This window comes from Lepus europaeus, chromosome 6 (assembly GCF_033115175.1).
Source record: "Lepus europaeus isolate LE1 chromosome 6, mLepTim1.pri, whole genome shotgun sequence".
In the NCBI taxonomy this organism is placed as follows: Eukaryota; Metazoa; Chordata; class Mammalia; order Lagomorpha; family Leporidae; genus Lepus; species Lepus europaeus.
This window is the reverse complement of record NC_084832.1, coordinates 88,301,586-88,323,710: the sequence shown is the minus strand read 5'-3', so window position 1 is coordinate 88,323,710 and position 22,125 is coordinate 88,301,586. Positions and strand designations below refer to the sequence as shown.

Below are 22,125 nucleotides of genomic sequence, written 5' to 3'. Positions count from 1 at the left end.
ATTGCCAGGGTTGGCCCACACTGAAGCCAACCGCCAGCTTCTTCTGAGTCTCCCACGAGGCTGGCAGGAGCCCAAGCACATGAGCCATCTTCCACTGCTTTCCCAGGTGCATTAGCAGAGAGCTGGATCAGAAGTGGAGCATCTGGGACTCTAACCTAGGTCCATATAGGGCGCAGGAGTTGCAGGCAGAGGCTTTATCCGCTACCGCCCCAATGCCCCAAATTCAACATTCTGCAAATAGTGATTGCCTGAAATAAAGGGAGTGGCTTTGTCTGGGAGGTGGAAAGAAAATCAAACAGAAGGCTGGGATAGGATATGAGTTAACAGAAATGAAAGAACAACCAAGACTCAGCATAGGAAAGAACGCACAAGACAGATGGGGAAGGGATTGTTTTTAACATAATATTTGCCAGTTTGTAACTTGAAAAAAAGCTCTAGAGATGGTAGATGATAACGGTTGCACTACCCTGTGAGGAGTGCTTAAGGCCATTGACCTGTATTGTCAAAATTGGTTAAAACGGTAGTGCTATGTATATTTTAAAAGGGTTGAAAAAGTCTGAAAAGTTTGCTTAGCTGTTAAAGACAAGTAGAACACACACACACACACCTTTATTAAAAGACGGATACTTTATTAGAAGCTTGTTGAATTACGTGATGTTAAGACTTGGCTTGTGAACAGTATCTATAGTTTAAGTAGCTTTCTGAATAGCATGATATATTATTCTCTTAAGTAATTCTTGACAGGCTTGTGTAGTTGACTGCAAATTCAGCGTTGTCGAATTTTTCTGTTCCATACCCAACACTTTTTTGTTCCATATGCAACCTCCTCTGGGATGGGGCTGTACTGTTAATGATGGTAGGAAAGGCAAATTAACTGATCACATTAACATCGTGAGAAATGCTTATCACACCACCTCTCAGCGGCCACAGCGCCCGGATTCCACCTTAGCAGCCAAACGATGACACACTTCCCATACAATCGGGGCACATTACTGTCTTAAATCGTAAGGAGCTTTTCGAGTTGTTTCCACATTTCCCAGTTACCTGTTCCTCTCCGCCCTACCAGGCGCCCAACAACCGAAAATCGCGCCCCGCCCCGCACCCCCGCCTCCGCCTCCGGGACGCCGCGCGTCGCCCCGGCAGCCGCACCCAAGGTGCACGCCCTGGAGACCGAGCGAAAGGCTGCCCGGATCTCGCGAGAACCGTGGGACCTTCCGCGTCTTCAGCCTGTGGGAGGTGGGGCGGGGGCGGGGCGCTGGGCGGCGACGCTTCCGCGAAGATGGCGGCGGCTGCGGGGCGAAGCGCTCGACTGGCGGCTTGGGGAGGGAGACTGCGGCGCGGGCTGTCTGCCAGCCGACAGGCCGTGCCGAGCCCCGGGGCACTGGCGGCGGCAGTGGCCGGGGTGGCCCTGGCAGGAGCAGGAGCGGCCTGGCATCATGGCCGCGTGAGTGTCGCGGCGCGCGAGAGCAGCCTCACCGTGTTTGCACAGGTACGGGACCTTGCTCCTCCCGCCTCAGACGCCCCTTTGCGGGGAGGGATCTGGAGCTTGGGCGGCCCCGACCCGACTGTGCTCCGAAGCCCGCTGGGGGCACCCAGCGGCGGGAGACCCTGACAAGTGGGACTTGGTGGGGCTGCTCCTGCCGCGGCACGGGCTCCCGAGGCCACTGGAGGCCTTGACAGGAGACCCAGCCTCGCCGGGGTAGAGCCGCAGGAGCTAAACCACCCACGGCGAAAAACCCGCCGCCCATGGTGCTGATGGGCGTGGGCGTGTCGGAGTCAGGATTTTCGTTGCCTCTGGCCTATCCCGCCCCAGTTAGTGAAGTGGATAGATCTTCAGGTGGTGTGTGTGCAGCTATCTGTAGAAGCAACAGTTACACGACTTCTCGGTGTAGCGTCGTGAAGTCCGAATAGATGACTTATTTTTTTTTTGTCATGAAAATGTGAATCAAAAAAACTGATCGGTTGGTAATTTCAAGATTTTATTAGGAACTCGAACATTATTACGTGAATATAAACCTTTACGCTTGAGTGGACCATAAGTAAGCAAAAACAAGTTCCTCCTGAAATCTCCATATTTTCAAGGTTAAGTTTCCTGCTTTGGGATATTGCCATGTCAAACATTTGGAAATTTGAGAAAGAATGCTAATTTGAAGCTCTTGTAGGCATTTTAACAAGTTTTTATAAATGAATTTTTTTGAAAATTGAAAGGGGTGTTTTATTGTTTCTCTGGTAGATTTACATCATACCTTTCCAACGAAGAACTCTAGGAACATTTAGATAGAACAGAAGAGGAAAGTAGAGTGATAGTTATTTGTATTAAAATACTCTATAGATAATACATACAGTAGCTCTTGCCATTCTCCGTTTCTGATCACAGATGAAAATGTTTTATAGCATTTTTTGTAATCTTGTGTGTCAATTCAATTTATAGTTCTTCATTGGTTTCAGTTTTCCTTAATCCATCTTGTTAGAGCCCATATATTAATCTTCCCCTGAGTATCACTAACCATACGATATATCCTTCCTCAGAATCAGTGAGTGCCTCATTCTGCATGGAATAAAATCCACATTTTTAAGCTTTCTCATTCAGGGAGTTTCATAGTCACACTCAGACACCTTCCAACCAAAATGTTTCACTGCTTGTCCCCAGAACATGGCTTAAATCCTCCCTCCTTAGCAGTTGTAGCTTCTGATTTCATTGCACCCATCTCCTTGTTTTTCTTTGGCTCAATTCTAGCCTGCTGATGCTTTTATTTTCTGATGTGACTGAAGCACCTCACCAGTGTGGTGTCTTGGATTCTCTCCCCACACATACACACAGTGTTTTAACTTTCAGTCTAGCCAGAGTAAAATAGAAAACATTTTATTATCGATTCTTTTATAACATTTTCTGACAACACATTTGCTTGGTCTGCTGTGGGAACAGTTTAACATAGTGGTTCTCGTCCTTTTAATGACCACAGTGGATGCTGCCTGTCAGCAATGGTGGCTGAGTGCAAGGAGGATCTCCCACTACTGTGATTCTGACACATTTTGCTATTTCTCCACCACCAACACTGCCTTGAAGGTCTCTGTGCATGTCTGAGACTTTCTGAGATATTCTGGAATTTTGGTTTGTGATGAGTAGTTTTTCATCTCTTGATATTTTGTGCGTTGGTATAATTATTTAATATTGCAAAATGATAAAATCTTCCTTATAAGTCATAGTGATAGTGTCCTTCATTTTCAGTCATCACACTAAGTAGTTTTACCAGCAAAGATAATAAATTTCTATTAACAGAATCCTATACTTTTTTTGGTTCCCATTGTGCCAACAGCCTGGATTTGTGACGGGGAACAAAGGGAGAATTCCAGGTCATGAAACAGCAGATAAGTTAGAATGCCCCTTATTTCCTTCCATAGTTACTGAAATACTACCATGTACCAGGCAACATGTGAGGAGTGGGGATCGGAGATATAGCTCATGCGCTTATGGTTTAATGGGGCAGGGCATTTTAATAGTTTAGTAAATGTAAAAGCAGAAAGCAGGTGCTGTGGAACATACTGGAATAGCACCTAACAGTTTCTGGTTTCTGGTTTGCTGAAGGAATGATACATCAACTAGCATCTAAAGGATGATTGGAAGTTTGCTGGGCAGAGAAGGGGAAGAATATTGCAAGCAAAAGGAATAGCTTTGCAGAGGTCATTTGACTCAGCAGAATGTCAGCTGCAAGAGATGAAATGCAAATTTGGGTGTGAGTGGTGGCTGGGAATCAGATCATTAAGTCACCTCAAGCCACATGACAGGAATTTTTCTCTTGAGGACAGCAGAGAGCTATTGCAGGGGTTCTTAACCCTCATGGACCCTCACAAATCCAGGCACAGAATTTAGGAGTCCATGAACCTAGAAAAAAGATTACATTTTTGTTTTCATTGATTTGTTATCTAATCTTTTCTTCCATTAGTAGTATTGTAACTGGGTTACTGGCATTTATATAAATCTCAGATAGTTTCCCATTATAGTATTATTACAGATACCTCAAATATCACTTCTTTGAAATTACAGTATTTTTAAACCTGTCATCATATCAGATTTTTTAAAGCATGAAGAAGTATATGTATTACTCCATTACAAATTTGGTTTGGCCTTTGGAAAGAATATTGAGATCTTAGGAAGAGAAATGAATTGAAACTGGAGTTAGGGAGCTGTTGCCATAATTTAGGAGAGTTGAGGATGGCTAAATTAGTATACACATTCCAAAGACATTTAAAAGATACATTTTTAAAGAGTATGAATTGCAGAATTCCCAAGTAAAGTGTAATTGTATTTAAGAAATTCATGGTGATTATAATTGGGCAGGAAAAGGATGCTTTCTACAAAGAAATCCTTAGTGGAACTTGCTTTAGAGCATGCCATCATATCAATTACTTCTGTATGAACTTCTTTTAAAATAGGTAAGAATATTTGAAAACTCTCCTAAGATTTTAGTATTGCTCCTCTTATAACGTACTGTATTTGATTCAAGCATAATAAAATCAGAAATAATAGAGGGGAGGAAACAAAGAACAGTAATTGTTTCAGTCCATTCTGCAGTAAAAGGATAGCTACTTCTTAACCTTAACATATCAAAAAGTATAAAAAAGCAAGAAATAATATACTTGTAAACCAAAACTGATGTACGCAAATTTCTGTATCAGTAAATCCAGTATGTAAGATCAATTAAAAGTAAAGCTTTTCTGAGCCATTGGTATTATAAGTCATTAAAATAGAAAGGTCCAAAACTGAAAAAGAAGGAGGAAGAGGTAAAGCCAAAGTAAAATGCAGTATAGTTCACAGTTGGCAACAATGGTACTTGATTTGTTCTTACTAATTTTTTATTATATGAGCATTTCATTTATTCTCTAATTTTTTCTATTTTTGACCTTTATATTAATGTTCTTCCACGTTAAGTGTAATATTAGAGACTATAGGTTTCCCTGATTTCAAAATTAGTTTTTTGGTTTGCCTTTCAATGGAAAATTTGTCTGCTACAGTTTAAAAAGTAAAATTGTTTTATATAACCTACTGAATAATACTGTATCGTTTTCATTTAAGAAATTTAAATCTGTTATATAAATTCATTGATAGTCATCTCCCTTTGAAAGATTTATTTATGTTTGTATTTATAAAGACTTAAAACTCTTCGTTCTATTGTTATTTAGTTTTTTTTTTTTCATGACACTTACCATTCTTTGAAGTTGTTTTATCTACTTGTTTGTCTTCCCCAAGTAGAATAGTCTCTTGTCTTTTTCATCTCTGTGTCTTTAGTGTCTGGAATAATTCCAGTCGCATAGTTACATGTAATAAATGTTTGACTAGCCAAATGCATTGAAATGCATTACATAGCAAAGTGACCTTGTCTATCTTAGGTTTAATTGTCATTTATAGGACTGTTAAACAACCAATATCTAGATATGGTTAGTAGCATCTAAGTTACTAACTGTTGTAAATATACATAAGTACACACTTAACAGCCATAGAGATGTGTCATGCTCTCTTATGCTGTATCCCAAGGGCTTAGAAAAGAGCCTAGTCTAATCCTCCGCCTGTGGCACCAGCACCCCGGGTTCTAGTCCCGGTTGGGGCGCCAGATTCTGTCCTGGTTGCTCCTCTTCCAGACCATCTTTCTGCTGTGGCCCCTGAGGGCAGTGGAGGATAGCCCAGGTCCTTGGGCCCTGCACCCGCATGGGAGAGCAGGAGGAAGCACCTGGCTCCTGGCTTCAGATCGTTGCAGTGCGCCGGCTGTAGTGGCCGTTTGTGGGGTGAACCAACGGAAGGAAGACCTTTCTCTCTGTCTCTCTTCTCTCTCACTGTCTAACTCTACCTGTCAAAAAAAAAAAAAAAGAGCCTAGTCATAGTAGATATGGAATGTATTTATTAAATGGGTAAATAAATTGATGATGAAATCTACAAAATTTTAATAATAGGTATACCTTGATATTAAAAGATAAGTCCATGTCATTGTTTAGCTAGTGTTAAGAGCATTTATTTTATCTTTATATAGCAAAATGTTGTTTTTGGCTATCATATTAGGATACCAAATATCAGGGTTAGACATTCAGCCTAGCAGTTAAGACACCCATATTCCATATCGTAATGCCTGGGTTCAGTCCACAGCTCTACTTTAGATTCTATCCTGCCTGCCAATGCAGACCTTAAGGGACAATGGTGATGATTCAGTACCTGCCACCACATGGGAGACTTTGAATTCCTGACTCCTGGCCTCAGCCCCAGCCCAGCTGTGACCATTACAGGCATTTGGGGAGTGAACCAGCAAATGGCAGCTCGCTCTCTCGCTCTCTCTCTCTCTGCCTTTTGAATAAATAAGCAGATTTGTATATGTATGTAATTACATACATACACACATACTTAGTAGTATCTCTATAAAAATATCAGTTTCAGAGTTTAGATAAAATTAATTACATTTTCACTCCAATGATTGAGATGCTTAAGCAGTTAACCACAAACCACTTAAATTGCTTTTGAATTTGGAAAATAATCCTGACATACAGCAAAAATCAACAGTATTAATAAACAGAATATTTTTGTGTTGTGGTTAAATGCATGGTGCACATTCTGTATAGCATTTATTATGCTCATTGAAGGTATAACTATAACAAGATCTGTGCCATAATAATTGGCTACAGGTCCTTTCAGGGAAAGAACGGTTTTGGTTCACATACTCTAATAAGTATATAAAGTCGAGAGTAGACCCTATAAGAACCTGAATATGGCCAACTTAGCCTTCAGAAGTAGGAAAAGCTGCTTTGCATAAGACAGAAGAATTGGGATCTTATAAGGAAATGTGGGAGCAAGTGAGTAGTGTGAGAGGGAAAGTCAGAATTGGAAAGGTAGATCTGTAACTATGGTCTCCCCATCTCCCAGCTCATCTTTAGTCAAATCTAGTAAATGTACAGGTACTTTGGACAGAGTTAGAGTTCATGTGGTTTAATGAGTGATAGCACATGATGAAAGTAACTCTCAAGAGAGATGGCAGGGAGATAATGTAATTTCTCCGTTACCAAAATTCTTGATGATGCTCCTAGAGGTTGTTTTTTTTTTTTTTTTAAGATTTTATTTATTTATTTCAGAGGTCGAGTAACAGACAGAAAGGTCTTCCATCTGCTGATTTGCTCCCCAGATGGCTGCAATGGCAAGAGCAGGCCAGTCCAAAGCCAGAAGCCAGGAACTTCTTCCAGGTCTCTCACATGGGTGCAGGGGTCCAAACACTTCGGCCATCTTCTATGCCTTCCCAGGCCATACCAGAGGGCTGGATCAGAAGAGGAGCAGTTGGGTCTAAAACCAGCACCCATATGGGCTTAGCCCACTACACGACAGCATTGGCCCCCTGGAAGGGTTTTGAACATTGATAGATTGTGAAATTAAAAGTAAGATTCTTCTCTGCCAAAGTCCATTTAGGAGACAAGTTAAAGGATTAAGCAGTTGGTAGAGCACTTAAGATACAACTTGACACACAGTATCCCAAATTGGATGGGTTCAAGTTCCAGCTCTGCTTCTAATACCTGCTTCCTGCTAATGCCATCTTAGGAGTCAGCTGGCGATGGCTCAAGAACTTGGGTCCCTGCCACCACTTGGGAGACCCAGATGGAGTTCCCAGCTTCTAGCTCTCTTCTGGCCCAGCCCCAGCTGTTGTGGGCATTTGGGCAGTAAACTAGCAAATGGAAGATCTCTATCTGTCAGTCCCTCTCTCTTTCAAATAAATAAAAAAAATTTTTTTTAAACCCAGTAACTTGAAGAGAGAAATTGAATACAGTTATGCATTGCTTAACGGTGGGAATATATTCATAATTGTATTATTAGGTGTTTTTCTCATTGTGTAAACATCACAGAATGTACTTACACAAACCTAGATGACCTAACCTACTATACAGGTGGGCCACATGGTATAGCCTATTGTTCCTCCAAATGTGTACTGCATGTTACACAATGTTAGATATTTGGTTATATAAATATAGAAAAGATAGAGTAAAAATACAGTATGAAAGCTAAAAAGTGGTAAACTTACATATGGCTCTTTCTGTGAATGGAACTTGTAGGACAAAAGGTTGTTGTGGGTGAATCAGTAAGTGAGTGAATATGAAGGCCTAGGACATTACTGAATGCTACTAGAGTCTTTATAAGTAATGTACACTTAGACTACTCTAGATTTATTTTAAAAAATATTTTCCTTGGGAACAGACATTTAGCCTAATCATTAAGATGTGGTTAAGATATCCGTATCTCATATCAGGGTGCTTGGGTTCAATACCTGTCACTGGTTCCTGATTGCAGCTTCCTGCTAATGTAAAAACGGGGAAGCAGCAGTGATGGCTCAAGTGTTTAGGTTCCTACCACCCATGTGGCAGACCTAGATTGAGATCCCTGCTTATTGCAAGGCATTTGGGGAATGAGGCAGTAGATGGGAACACACTCTCACTCAATCTCTTCTTCTCTCTTTCTCTTTTTGTTTTTCTCTGCAGCCAAATAGATATTTTTAAAAGTTTTTTTCTGAAATAATTAATTTACTGTAACTTTCTTGGTATATAAACTTAATTTTTCAACTTTTTAAATCTTTTGTGATAACATTCAGCTTAAAACACAAACACATTGGATAGCTGTATATTTTCTTCCTTTATTTTCTCAGCTTTTTTCTATTTTTAATTTTTTATCTTATTTTACTTTTTAAACTTTTTTGTTAAAAGCTAGGATACAGACACATACATTAGCATAGACCTACACATGCTCAGGATCATCACTGTCTTCCAACTCCACATCTGGGAATTCTTCAGGAGCAATACCATGTTTGGAGCTGTCATCTCCTATAATAACAATGGCTCCTTCTATCCATTTCTTCCAGGTTTCCCGATTTGTTAGCATACAGCTGTTTATTTCTATGCTGTCTGTTGTTAGATTTCCTTTTTCATCTCTATTTTTTTCTAAAAATCAGCTTTTTGTTTCACTGATATTTTATATTTTTTGTTTCAATTTTATTTCTTCTCTAATTTTAATTATTTCTTTTCTCCTAGTTTTGGGTTTCATTTTCTGTTGTTTTTCTAGGTCCTTGAAATGCATTGATAGCTCATTAATTTGGTACATTCCCAGTTTTTTATGTAGGCACCCAAGTTGGGTGTGGTAAATCTCCTTTTTTTTTTTTTTTAATCAGAGGGGAGGTTGGTTCTACTCTGTTGGCATCTTCTCACACTCACCTTCTCTCCTCAAAGGAGACCAATGCCTGGGTGCTAGCCCCAGTGGGTACAGTTTTTATCTGTGCTGCCCCAGGAACCACACAAAGGATCTTTGCCACCTGTGGTGTGAACTCAGATCCTGCAGTAGTGACCCTCATAGGGAATCACGAAGCCCTAAGCATGTTGAGCCACCTACAGTGACTGCCCAGAGTTCCAGCCATACCTGTGCCCTCGTACACAGCCACAGTATTTGCACAGACCCAGCACACAAGACTCCCACAGACACGAGCACCCAGCCTCCTGTCAATTCTCCCAGCCAGACTCAGGCATCTCCTCTCGGCTGGTTGCTGGTTCCACGGACACGAGCTGGCACAGCTGTTATGTATGTCCAAAATGGCACCCATCCTCTCTCAGCTAGTTACTGGATGCTGGTTTCAGGTGGTTTGGAATAAAGGAACATGGCCCTCCCCTTTTTTTCCCTCTTGTTTGGCAGGTACACTGCCCCCCACAGCGCTCCAAGCTGGGCCAATACCAGGCTTTTCCCACAGCTTTATTGCCAGAGGTTTGGGGTGCTGCAGTCTGGTCTTACCTCACTCCAAATCTGGTGCTGAAGCTCTCGGCTGCTGGGGTACCAAGCTATGTATGTCCACATCCTCCACGTAGGTCCACAGTGTCCTTCCAGTTTGTGTGGAGTTTCCTCTGACATTTTCTCCCTAACCCTTCCCTGAGATTGCTCTGTATCCACTTTGGTTTTTAAATGTCCTCCTGTAGACTACAGCAGTAAGCTCTCTCTCTCTGTGCGTCCATCTTGAACTTATAACTTGGTTTTCTTAATATCAAAGATACTCCTTCCATTGTAGCAGGAGTGAAAGCAGAGAGTGTAGTTAATCTTAGAAGCTGGGTATAGACTAATTCTACATATTTTCTTCTACCAAAGCACAGGGGGTAGGGTGGAAGGGAGGAAAAAAGGCAACAAACCTAATTGTGAACTGCTTAGAATGATCTGTAACAAATGTTACTGGAGTGAATAACCATAGAATTGAGGGAGAGAGAATAACTTTACAGAGGTCATGGGAGATTAAGATGGCAAAGTAGGGAGGGAGCTTACTGCTCAGATCTAGAAGATCGTTTAAGAAAAGTGGAGAGAGTGCAGTCTTGGGGAAGAGTTAGGGAGAAAATGGCAGAGGAAACTGTACAAATTAGAGGGACATAGTGAACCTATATCAAGGGCATCAATGTCCACAACTCAGGACCCCAGCAGCTGAGAGCCTCTGTACTAGTGTTGGAGAGTGAGATGAGACCAGACTGTAGCAGCCCAAGCCACTGGCAAAAAAGCTGCAGGACCAGCCTGGAGGGAATCCGGCTTAGAGCACTATGGGGGATAGTGTACCTGCCAAATTGGAAGAGAAAAAAAAAAAAGGAGGGGCATGTTTCTGTCTCCCTGATGACCCTGCAACGGCATCCTGTAACAAACCCATAGAAAGCGGACACCATTTTGACATATGTAACAACTACACACCAACTCATATCTGCACCCAGCAACCAGCCAAGTGGAGACAACTGAGTCTGGTGGGGAAAACTGACAGGGGGCTGTGTGCTCAAGACTAAAAAAAAAAAAAACAGGTTGTGTGGGAGGGCTCACAGTGTGGCTAGGACTTTGGGCAGTCACTGAGAGGCTCCACATGCTCAAGGCTCCCTGGTTACCTGGTGAGGGACATTGCTGGGGAATCTGAGCTTACACTGAGGACTGCATAGATCTTGTGTTGTCCCCTAGGCAGAGTGGACGAATATTATACCCACTGGTCTGCTTTGAAGAGAGGAGCTCAGCTGAGCATAATAAACCTCCCCTGTAATAATAATTTAAAAAAAGGATTTACCACGCCAAACCTGGGTGTGTCACCTCAGGCACACCATTAACCATTGGAGAACTGAACAGAGTTCTGTGGCCGCACCTACTACAAGCCTTTAGATATTCATTGAAAGCAGACATTCCACTTATCTACAGAGTCATAGCACAAAGATAAAAGCTGCCATAGCAAAAAATAAAGAAGAAACCAATGAGTATCTCAACAAATGCTGAACAACAAACACACCAATTCAAGAAACAAGAATAAGGAAGACAACATAATGCCCCCAAAAGAACACAACACTTCAATACAAGATCCATAAATGAAACGAAAGAAAATTTCTCCCACAAATTTGAGATCTTAAAGAGAAATCAAAATGAAATCTTGGAAATGAAGAACTCAGTAGAACAAATAAAAATGCAGTAGAGAGCCTTAGCAACAAAATCAGTGAAGCAGAAGAAAGAATATCTGACTTAGAAGATAAAGCACAGGAAATTATACAATCAAACCAAACTCAAGAAGAAATTAGAAAACTAAAAATCACTATTGGTAATCTACAGGATATTAGCAAGCAGCCCAACATACAGGTTCTAGGAGTTTCTGAAGGTGTGCATGGAGAGAAAGGATTAGAAGGCCTTTTTAGTGAAATAATAACAGAAAACTTCTAATTTTTTAGAAAGAAAGAGACATCCAAGTACAGAAAGCACATACAACTCCTAATAGACATGACCAGAAAAGATCTTCACCATGACACATTGTAATCAAATTCGCTACAGTAAAACATAAAGATGATTTTAAAATGTGCATGAGAGAAACTATTATACTCACAGTGGACTTCACATCAGAAACCCTACAGGCTAGGAGAGAATGGCAAGATATATTCCAAGTCTTGAGAAAAAAATTTGTTCAGCATGGAGTACTGTACTCAGCAAAGCTCTCATAAATGAAAGTGAAATAAACACCTTCCATAACAAACAGAAATTTAAAGAATTTGTCACCACCCGTCCAGCCCTGCATAATACGCTTAAGGATGTGCTGCACACAGAAATATGGTCATCACTCTGAAAGAAGGTAAAGGAACAAAATCTCCCAGTAAAAGTACAAAGGAAATACAAAGTAAAAAATGGGAATGTTTTTGGAAAAAATGGCAAGGCAAAGTCATTACTTATCAACACTCCAGTTAAAAGATACAGACTAGCAAAATGGATTAAAAAACAAAATTCATCTGTTTTCTGCCTGCAGGAACATATCCCACCAACAAAGTTGCACACACACTGAAAGTGAAAGGATAGAAACATATTCTATGATAACAGAAACTAAAAAAGCTGCTATATCCATCCTAGTATCAGACAAAATAGACTTTAACACAAAAACTGTCAAAAGAGACAACTAAGGGCACTCCAATTCTTCTCAAGTTATTCAAAATAATTGAAAGGGAGGGAATCCTCCCAAAATCTTTCTGTGAAGTCAGCATGACCTTAATTCCTAAACCTGAAAAAGATATAACACAGAAGGAGAAATCTAGACCATCCTCTCTGATGAACATAGGCACAAATCCTCTTCTAGCCAATCAAATCCAACAACACATCACAAAGATCATCCACTCAGACCAGTTGGGATCTATCCCTGGTATGGAAGGATTGTTCAGCATTTGCAAATCAGTGTTAGCCTTCACATTAACAAATTGAAGAACAAAACCATATGATTATTTCAGTAGATGCAAAGGAAGCATTTGATAAAATGCAACACCCATTTATGATGAAAATTAAACAAATTGGGTTTAGAAGGAATATTACTCAACACAATCAAGGCAATTCATGATAAACCCACAGCAGGCATCCTATTGAATGGGGAAAAGTTGGAAGCATTCCCACTGAAATTCAGTACCAGACAAGGATACCTACTCTCACCATTGCTGTTCAGTATAGTCCAGGAAGTTTTAGCCAGAACCACTAGGCAAGAAAAAGAAAGGAAGGAATACAAATTGGGAAGGAGAATATCAAACTATCCCTATGTGCAGATGATATGATGCTTTATATAGAGTATCCAAAAGACTCCACCAAGAGAATATTGGAACTCATAGAAGAGCTTGGTGAAGTAGTAGGATATCAAATAAATACACAAAAATCAACAGCCTTTATATACATACACAATGCCAAGGCAGAGAATGAACTTCTAAGATCAATTCCATTTACAATAGCTATAAAAAATTCAAATAGCTTGGAATAAATTTAACCAAGGATGTCAAGGATCTCTATGATGAGAATTACAAAACATTAAAGAAAGAGATAGAAGATTAAAAAAATGGAAAAATATTCCATGTTCATGGATTGGAAGAATGAATATCATCAATGTCTGTACTACCAAAAGCATTTTACAGATTCAATGTGATACCAATCAAAATACAAAATATATTCCTCTCAGATCTAGAAAAAAATGATGCTGAAATTCATATGGAGGCACAGGAGACCCTGCATAACTAAAGCAGTCTTATACAACAGAAAAAAAGCTAGAGGCCTCACAGTACTAAATTTCAAGACATACTACAAGATAGTTATAACCAAAACAGCCAAGAACTGCTAGAGAAACAGAGGGATAGACATGTGGAACAAAATAGAAATGCCAGAAAATCAGTCCAAGCATCTACAACCAACTTATATTTGACCAAGAAACTAGAATCAATCCCTGGAACAAGGACAGTCTTCAGCAAAAGATGCTTGGAAAACTGGATTTCCATTTACAGAAGTATGAAGCAAGATACCTACCTTTTAGCTTACACAGAAATACACTCAAAATGGACTAAGGACCTAAATCTACTAACGGACACCATAAAATTATTAAAGAACATTGGTGAAACCCTGCTAGACATTGGCACAGGAAAAGAGTTCTTGGAAAAGACCCCAGAGGCACAGGTACTCAAAGCCAAAATTAATAAATTAGATTACATCAAATTGAGAAGCTTCTGCACTGCAAAAGAAACACTCAGCAAAGTGAAGAGGCAGTCAAGAATGGGAGAAATTATTTGCAAACTATGCAACTGATAAAGGATTTATAACCAGAATAAATAAGAAACTCAACAACAAAACAAACAACCCAGTTAAGAAACGGGCAAAGGACTTAAACAGACTTTTTTTTAAAAAAAAAAGATTTATTTATTCATTTGAAAGTCAGAATTACAGAAAGAGGAGAGAGTGAGAGGTCTTCCATCTGATGGTTCACTCCCCAGATGGCCGCAATGGCCGGAGCTGAGCCAATCCGAAGCCAGGAGCCTGGGTCTCCCACGCGGGTGCAGGGGCCCAAGGACTTGGGCCATCTTCTACTGCTATCCCAGGCCATAGCAGAGAGCTGGATTGGAAGAGGAGCAGCCGGGACTAGAACTGGCACCCATATGGGATGTGGGCACTTCAGGCCAGGATGTTAACCCACTGTGCCACAGTGCCAGCCCCCAAAGATATTTTTCATAAGAGGAAATCCAAATGGCCAACAGACACATGAAAAAAGTTCAGGATCACTAGCCATCAGGGAAATGCAAATCAAAACCACAATGAGTTTTCATCTCACCCCAGTTAGAATGGCTTTCATAAAGAAATCAACAAACAACAAATGCTGGCAAGGATGTGGAACAAAAGGTACCCTGATCCACAGCTGGTGGGAATGTAAATTGGTAAAGTCACTATGGAGGACAGTATGGCGATACCTCAGAAATCTATATATAGACTTACCATATGACCCAGCCATCCCACTCCTCGGAATTTACCTGAGGGAAATGAAATCAGTAAATAAAAGAGTACCCACACTCCCATATTTATTGCAGCTAAATTCATAATAGCTAAGACATGGAACCAACCTAAATGCCCATTAGCCAAAGACTAGATTAAGAAATTATGGGATATGTGCACTATGTAATACTACACAGTGGTTAAAAAAAATGAAATCCGGCCGGCGCCGCGGCTCAATAGGCTAATCCTCCGCCTAGCGGCGCCGGCACACCAGGTTCTAGTCCCGGTCGGGGCACCGGATTCTGTCCTGGTTGCCCCTCTTCCAGGCCAGCTCTCTGCTGTGGCCAGGGAGTGCAGTGGAGGATGGCCCAAGTCCTTGGGCCCTGCACCCCATGGGAGACCAGGATAGCACCTGGCTCCTGCCATCGGATCTGCGTGGTGCGCCGGCCGCAGCGCGCTACCGCGGCGGCCATTGGAGGGTGAACCAACGGCAAAAGGAAGACCTTTCTCTCTGTCTCTCTCTCTCACTGTCCACTCTGCCTGTCAAAAAAAAAAAAAATGAAATCCAGCCAGCGCCGCGGCTCACTAGGCTAATCCTCCACCTTGCGGTTCCGGCACACCGGGTTCTAGTCCCGGTCGGGGCACCGGATTCTGTCCCGGTTGCCCCTCTTCCAGGCCAGCTCTCTGCTCTGGCCTGGGAGTGCAGTGGAGGATGGCCCAAGTACTTGGGCCCTGCACCCCATGGGAAACCAGGATAAGCACCTGGCTCCTGCCATCAGATCAGCGCAGTGCGCTGGTGGCAGCGCACCAACCGCGGCGGCCATTGGAGGGTGAACCAACGGCAAAGGAAGACCTTTCTCTCTGTCTCTCTCTCTCTCTCACTGTCCACTCTGCCTGTCAAAAAAAAAAATGAAATCCAGTCATTTGCAACAAAATGTACAAAGGGACAAATGACATGTTCTCCCTGATCTGTGCTAATAGAGGACCTAAAGGGAATTCTGTAGAAGTGAAATTCATACTTCGAGAAGCAATACCTTGAACAGCCCTTGTCTTTACTGTCAAGGAACAGGTTTTTTTTTTTTTTTCTTCATACTATTCGTTAAACTCTTTACTTAACATAGAGTTAATCATATGTGTATGAAGTCAATTAAAAATCTCAGTAAAAAATAACAGTGGGTATAAGAGAGGGAGGAGGAAGTTTGTAAATGTAAAGCTGTATAGTTCTGCATATGTTTCTATGGACTTACTTCTAAGGGTACAATTTAAAATTTGCCATGGGACCCCCACATCCCATTAAGCTGAGTGGTTAAAAGGCCATCTTAACTGTTAAAGTGATCATATCATATGAAGTGTTAAAATGAATATATAGATAGGGTTTTAAAGTGATCATATAGATGGGATCAAGTGTCTAATAATAATAATGGATAGAATTAAAAGGGAGATTTTTTTAATATAGAGTTGGTCTTCTGTGTATAAAGTTAATTGAAAATGAATCTCAATGGAGAATGGGACTGGGAATGGGAGAGGGAGGAGGAGGAGAGGTGGGAATGTAGTGGGAGGCCAGGTATGGTGGGAAGAATCACTATATTCCTAAAGTTGTACTTAGAAATTGTATTCCCTAAATAAAACGTTTCATGGGGGAGGGGGGGACAGAGGTCATGAGCAGTGAGAGCTTTGACACAATTATGATGAATAAGGGTCCAATTATCACAGACTTCTAATGGCTTTCATTTAGCAGGTCAATAATTGAGATTTGCAAATATTGTAGTAAAGTATTATCTAACAAATTATTTTCCAGAAAGCCTGCTGTTATGAGTTTAATTCAAGTAATATATCTGGATGTTACTTTTTTAAACTTAAAATTTTAATATAGTAACAATACCAAAGATAGCTTTTCTTTGGTATATTTAAATGCATATTTTGAGCTCATATTTTCAATTTTGTGAGTGCAGCTTGACAAACAGATGGTCAGATATTTGAAATATAAGCAAAGAATATGAGAGTTGAGCATTTGGCTCAGCAGTTAAGTTGGTGCTTAAGAAAACCACATCCCCTCTCAGACTGCCTGGTTTGATTCCCAGGCCTGTTGACAATCCAGCTTCCTGCTTATATGCCCAACCTGGGAGGCAGCAGATGATAGCTCAAATACTTGGGTTCCTACCACCCAAGGATTCAGTTCCTCACTCCTGGTTTCAGCATGGCCCAGCCCTGGTTGTTCTGGATACTTGGGGATGGGATTAGAAGATGGAAGATCTCTGTCTTCCTCTTTGCCTTTGACATCAAATGAAAAGAGAAAAAAATAGAATGTGGAGTATCATTTTTAAACAAACAAATGAATTTGCATATTTCATTAGATGTAGAACTTTTTCTATTGCATATCGGACAACTTCTTAAAAACTCAGTAAGATGATACTATTTTAATTTGCTGTAGTTTATAAAATTAAATTGTCATTACTTTCCTTTATTTTTTTAAAGATTTATTTATTTATTTGTAAGGCAGAGTTACAGAGAGAGAAGAGGGAGAGACAGAGATTTTCCATCCACTGCTTCACTTCCCAGATGGCTGCAAGAGCCAGGGCTGGGCCAGGCTGTAATCAGTGGCCTGATGCTTCATCCGGGTCTCCCTCTTAGGTGCAGAGGCCCAAGGACTGGTGCCATCTTTCGCTGCTTTCCCAGGAAAATTAGCAGGGAGCTGGATTGGAAGTGGAGCAGCAGGGATGGTTCTGGCAACCATATGGGATGCCAGCTTTGCAGGCAGTGCCTTAACCAGCTATGCTACAACACCAGCCCCTGCTTTCCTTTATTTTGAACTAACCTTATTTGTGGTGATTATTTCTATGGAAAAGGGAAGAAAAAGATGTTAAGACAACTGGGCAAAACTAGGATTTGTTGGAGTGTACTGATAGTGTATTTGTGTGCATTTCAGTACATTGGGTTTAATGATGTATATTTAAAAGTGTTGTGCCAAGGCTAATAAATAAACTATAACAACATACAGAAGTTTAATAACCATGAAGCATTATAAGTTCAATGAAGACTAAAGCTTTCTTGCAACAATAAAGCAAGAATGAAAAGAAGTTTTTGTACTTTATTGCCCCAGGTAAAAATGTCTATAGAAAGAGATAAGTGATGACAAAGCTTTGATGTTAATAAACTCAAATGGAAGTCCAAAATCAAAGTGTGTTAATGGCTTGGTTATGAAAAGAAAGATGACAAAGTTATACCCTGTAATTAGATGTAATTTGTGCTTTTGGCATAGCTATTTGTCCTGCATGAATGAGAGGTTGTCTTACTTTCCTTCCTTGTATTCAAGAAGGGTAGTACTTAATAGATCCTAATGTAAAACTATGGTGATATTTTTCTAGGGGGGCTAAAGAGGAATGAAAAACAAATTGTAACGTAAAATCAGAGATGTATTTTTCATTTTGCAGTTATATTTGTTTAGCTGAACCAGAGTAAAAAATTACTACAGTTTGATCTGATTTGATAAACCACTTGTTCTACTAGATCGTGGATACAAATTGGTGCTTTCGTTACTGTGAATTTGGATATTTTATGAATTACAAGTACATAAAATCCTGAGCCACTTGCAGTAGCAGCATATGAATTTTAAATTTACATATATAGTTTAAAAAGTGGTAAATATTTGGTAAAGCTAACCATTAGCAAATATATCCTTAACTTATTCTCTATAAATGAGATTATTATTAAATGTGTTTTCAGAATACAAATTTTAATATTGAAGTAATATTTAATGAAATGTGCATTTGCAATGTAACCTGGTCTTTATAGAAAATTTTCATTGATATCTTTGAAATTTCCATGGATGTGTATATAAAGCTGTAATTACTATTAAAAAATAAAGCCTTATGAAATTTTAAATTTACTCAAATATATGTCATATGCTTTGTGTGTGATGGTCTTGAGATCTCAGACACTTTTGTCCTCAGCCCCTTCTCACTTAGCTAGTATGCACCCTGGAAATACACATAATGTTTAAAGTTAGGCCAAATGAACCTTAAATATGAAGGCACAATGCTTTTCTACAAATTATTCTAGATTTTCCAAAGTATATAAAATGACTTCATATCCTTCTTCTTTAAGATTATCGTGTCATTTTTCTCATTTACCAGTATGCTTAATTAGAAGGTTACATATGTAGGCAAGCTAAAAACGTGTTAATTTCTGGTTTTTTAGTATGTGCTGTGTAAAACTTTAAAACATGTGTTTAAAGAAGACAAAATCCTTTTTAGTTTAATTTGTCCATAATTACCCAATGAAGAAGCAGCTCAAATCAGAAGCAGTTTATTTGTAAGGCTTCTGTCTCTGTTCAAACTCACAGTCCTGGGGACTTATGGAATGCTTGGAATTGCTCCAGGATTGAAGTGCAGGTCATAGGACTACTGTGTGGTTGTGGCATATTTTGTATGTGGCTTCAGTGGGTATCCCATAGATGGAGTTGAGACTGCCATACTATAAAGAAAAAACAATAAATAGCCGAGTGTCTTCTAAAAGTTCTTGTACTCATCAGATAACTGATCCCTATCCTACTAAGTTGGGACAACTTAATCTTTTTTAGTAGTTCTTAGTCTTAGACATAGCAAGTGCACGATACTTTAATCAAAAAAGAATGAAAAGAAAATGTTGAGTCTAACCCACAAACCATTGCAGTAGAAAGAGGAAATCAGTAGTGTATTCCAGAGACATTTTTTCAAAAGCTCAAGATTTATCTTGTTTTATCAGTGACTGAAGCTTGATTTATTTATTCAGTACTATAATCTTGTTTTTAAATTAGGATTTTGTGGAGGCCAGCATTGTGGTGCAGCAAGTTAAGCTGCAGCCTGTGTTGGTGCCATGGTGTTCACGTCCCAGCTGTTCCAGTCCAGCTCCCTGCTAATATGCCGGGGAAGCAGCGGATGATGACCCAAGTACTTGGACCACTGCCATGCATGTGCCAGGCTCCTGGCTTCAGCCTGGCCCAATCTCAGCCATAGTAGTCTTTTGGGGAGTGAACCAGAAAATAAAAGATCCACCCATCCATCCATCCATCCATCCACCTTTCCCTCCCCCCTGTAACTCTGCCCTTTCAATAAATGAATGAATCTTTTTTTTTTCTTTTCTTTTCTTTTTTTTTTTTTCTTTTTGACAGGCAGAGTGGATAGTGAGAGAGACAGAGAGAAAGGTCTTCCTTTTTGCCGTTGGTTCACCCTCCAATGGCCGCTGTGGCCGGCGCATCTCGCTGATCTGAAGCCAGGAGCCAGGTGCTTCTCCTGGTCTCCCATGCGGGTGCAGGGCCCAAGCACTTGGGCCATCCTCCACTGCACTCCCTGGCCATAGCAGAGAGAGGGCCTAGAAGAGGGGCAACCGGGATAGAATCCGGCGCCCCAACCGGGACTAGAACCCGGTGTGCCAGTGCCACAAGGCGGAGGATTAGCCTGTTAAGCCATGGCGCCAGCCAAATGAATGAATCTTTTAAAAATAAATAAGTTAGGATATTTTTCTTCATTAGGAGATCTGGCCATTAGACAGTGATTAAATCCATCTTAAAAATTACATCCAGGAAAGATTACCTTTTGAAACACTAAATAAATAGTATTTTTATTGCTGAAATGCCTCCAAATACGAGTCTATTGGAAATGGACCTAGAGCTGTTGATTGTTTCTTGATCTTTCTTAAAAATTATGTTGATGTTTTTCTTATTGAAATATGTATATATTATAGAAAATTCAGGGGAAAAGTAAAAAAAGAAATGTGTAAACCATCTTCCTCCTATCATGGCGTGAAGAGACCAGTTACTGTTAAATTTTGGCGTGCTATATTTTGAGTACAAAGTTTAGTTTATAATTTTGCAATCCAGTGGCAGACATTTGGCCTAGGGGTCAAGATACTGATTGGGACACCCACATTCCATATTGTAGTGTCTGGGTTTGAATCCCAGCTCTGCTCCTGATTCCAGCTTCCTGCTAATGCACGTTCTGGGAAGCAGCAGCTGATAACTCAAGTATTTGGGTCCCCGCCTCCTTATGGGGGACCTGGAATTAGTTCCTGGCTCTCTTCCTCTCTCTCTCTCTCTCTCTCTCTCTCTCTCAAATAAATTTTTAAAAAACTAAGTTATACTCAAGTTTCAGAATTGAATTATTGTTCTCTAATTTTATAAAAATAAAGCTCTTATAGAAATAAATAAAACTCTGAAACTAGGAATAATTATGGTGGTTCCAAATAGTGTCATTAAAATGACAGTGAAGCTATCCAGGCCTCTTTGGATGCTGTCCCTTGCCTCTGTATCCTTGTCCTCCAGTTTCCTATCCTGATTTCCCTTGGCTTATTTCTCTGCTAAAGCAGTGTTACTGTATTTAACTGTGTTGGTTTCTTCCTTACTTAGAGTAGTGGGGAAGGCTTTCACTGAATCAGGGTAAAGGTATGGTGCAAACAGAAATCAGAGGAATGCAAAATCTGTACACCAAGCTTTCATTGAAATCTTTATATAGCAATGATTCTCTTTAGTGCGTTGCTTTATTTTGCTTTGATAGCAATTGTTTGTTTTCTTTATTTTGATTAATTTGCTTTAGCAAATTATTTAAATAAATGCAAGGCATTTATTTTAGAGAACCTGGAATGAGTAAATTTCACATTTTATACTTATGTTGGAAAAGCTCGTTTTCTTCTTAAATTGTAAGAGGCCTCTACTGTTATAAGTTGAAAAGGAGTTGAGTCTATTAGTCTTCTCAGTTATTTAAAGTTCTCTAACTATATGTATGGTTCTAATACATACAGTACTCAATATGGAGACATTTTAGTAATTCTTATTCTTACCATGTTATTCTTCATGTTTATTGACATCTTTGCCATTTTTAAAAATATTTGTTTGGTTGTGAATCTGCTTGAGAATGTGGTAAAAGTTATGTACACTCTCTTCTGGAAAATGGGTACGCATTTCACATGTGATTTTATGTAGCTGTGAACACCAAGAGTATAATCATATGATATGAGGTTAAGAGGCTCTACTCTGAAGTTTTAGGGTATTTCCTTGTTGTTCCCTGATTCTTAATGTGTATCCTTCACATTATAAAATGTTTTGGATGCTATATGTTAAATTATTTTCGATTTCACTGCATTGATCATGTCAATGTATGACTCCTAGCTTTTGGATGATAATACCTTCCGATCAGATAACTTATATTTGCCTCTTACCTTCACTGATTCTTTTTTTCTCTTCTAGTTTTCTGCATTCTCTGTTCTAGCCCAACATATGTTCTGTTAGCCCTATGTTACTACCTTATCCTGTGTATACCTTTATAAAAACAACAAGTATCTTTGTCTATTACCACTAAGTTTCATTATCCAAAGGAGTTTCT

The 22,125-nt window shown here is 40.0% G+C and overlaps 1 protein-coding gene across 1 annotated transcript in view; it reads left to right on the top strand.

Annotated features, from left to right (window-relative positions):
* Nucleotides 1-1,269: 1,269 nt before the first annotated feature.
* The window catches only part of MICU2 (mitochondrial calcium uptake 2), a 129,444-nt gene continuing 108,588 nt past the window's right edge, over nucleotides 1,270-22,125 (top strand). The window contains exon 1 of the mRNA XM_062194556.1: nucleotides 1,270-1,489. Within this exon, the coding sequence (XP_062050540.1) occupies nucleotides 1,280-1,489 (210 nt within the window). The 5' untranslated portion in view covers nucleotides 1,270-1,279. The remainder of the gene's footprint in view (nucleotides 1,490-22,125) is intronic.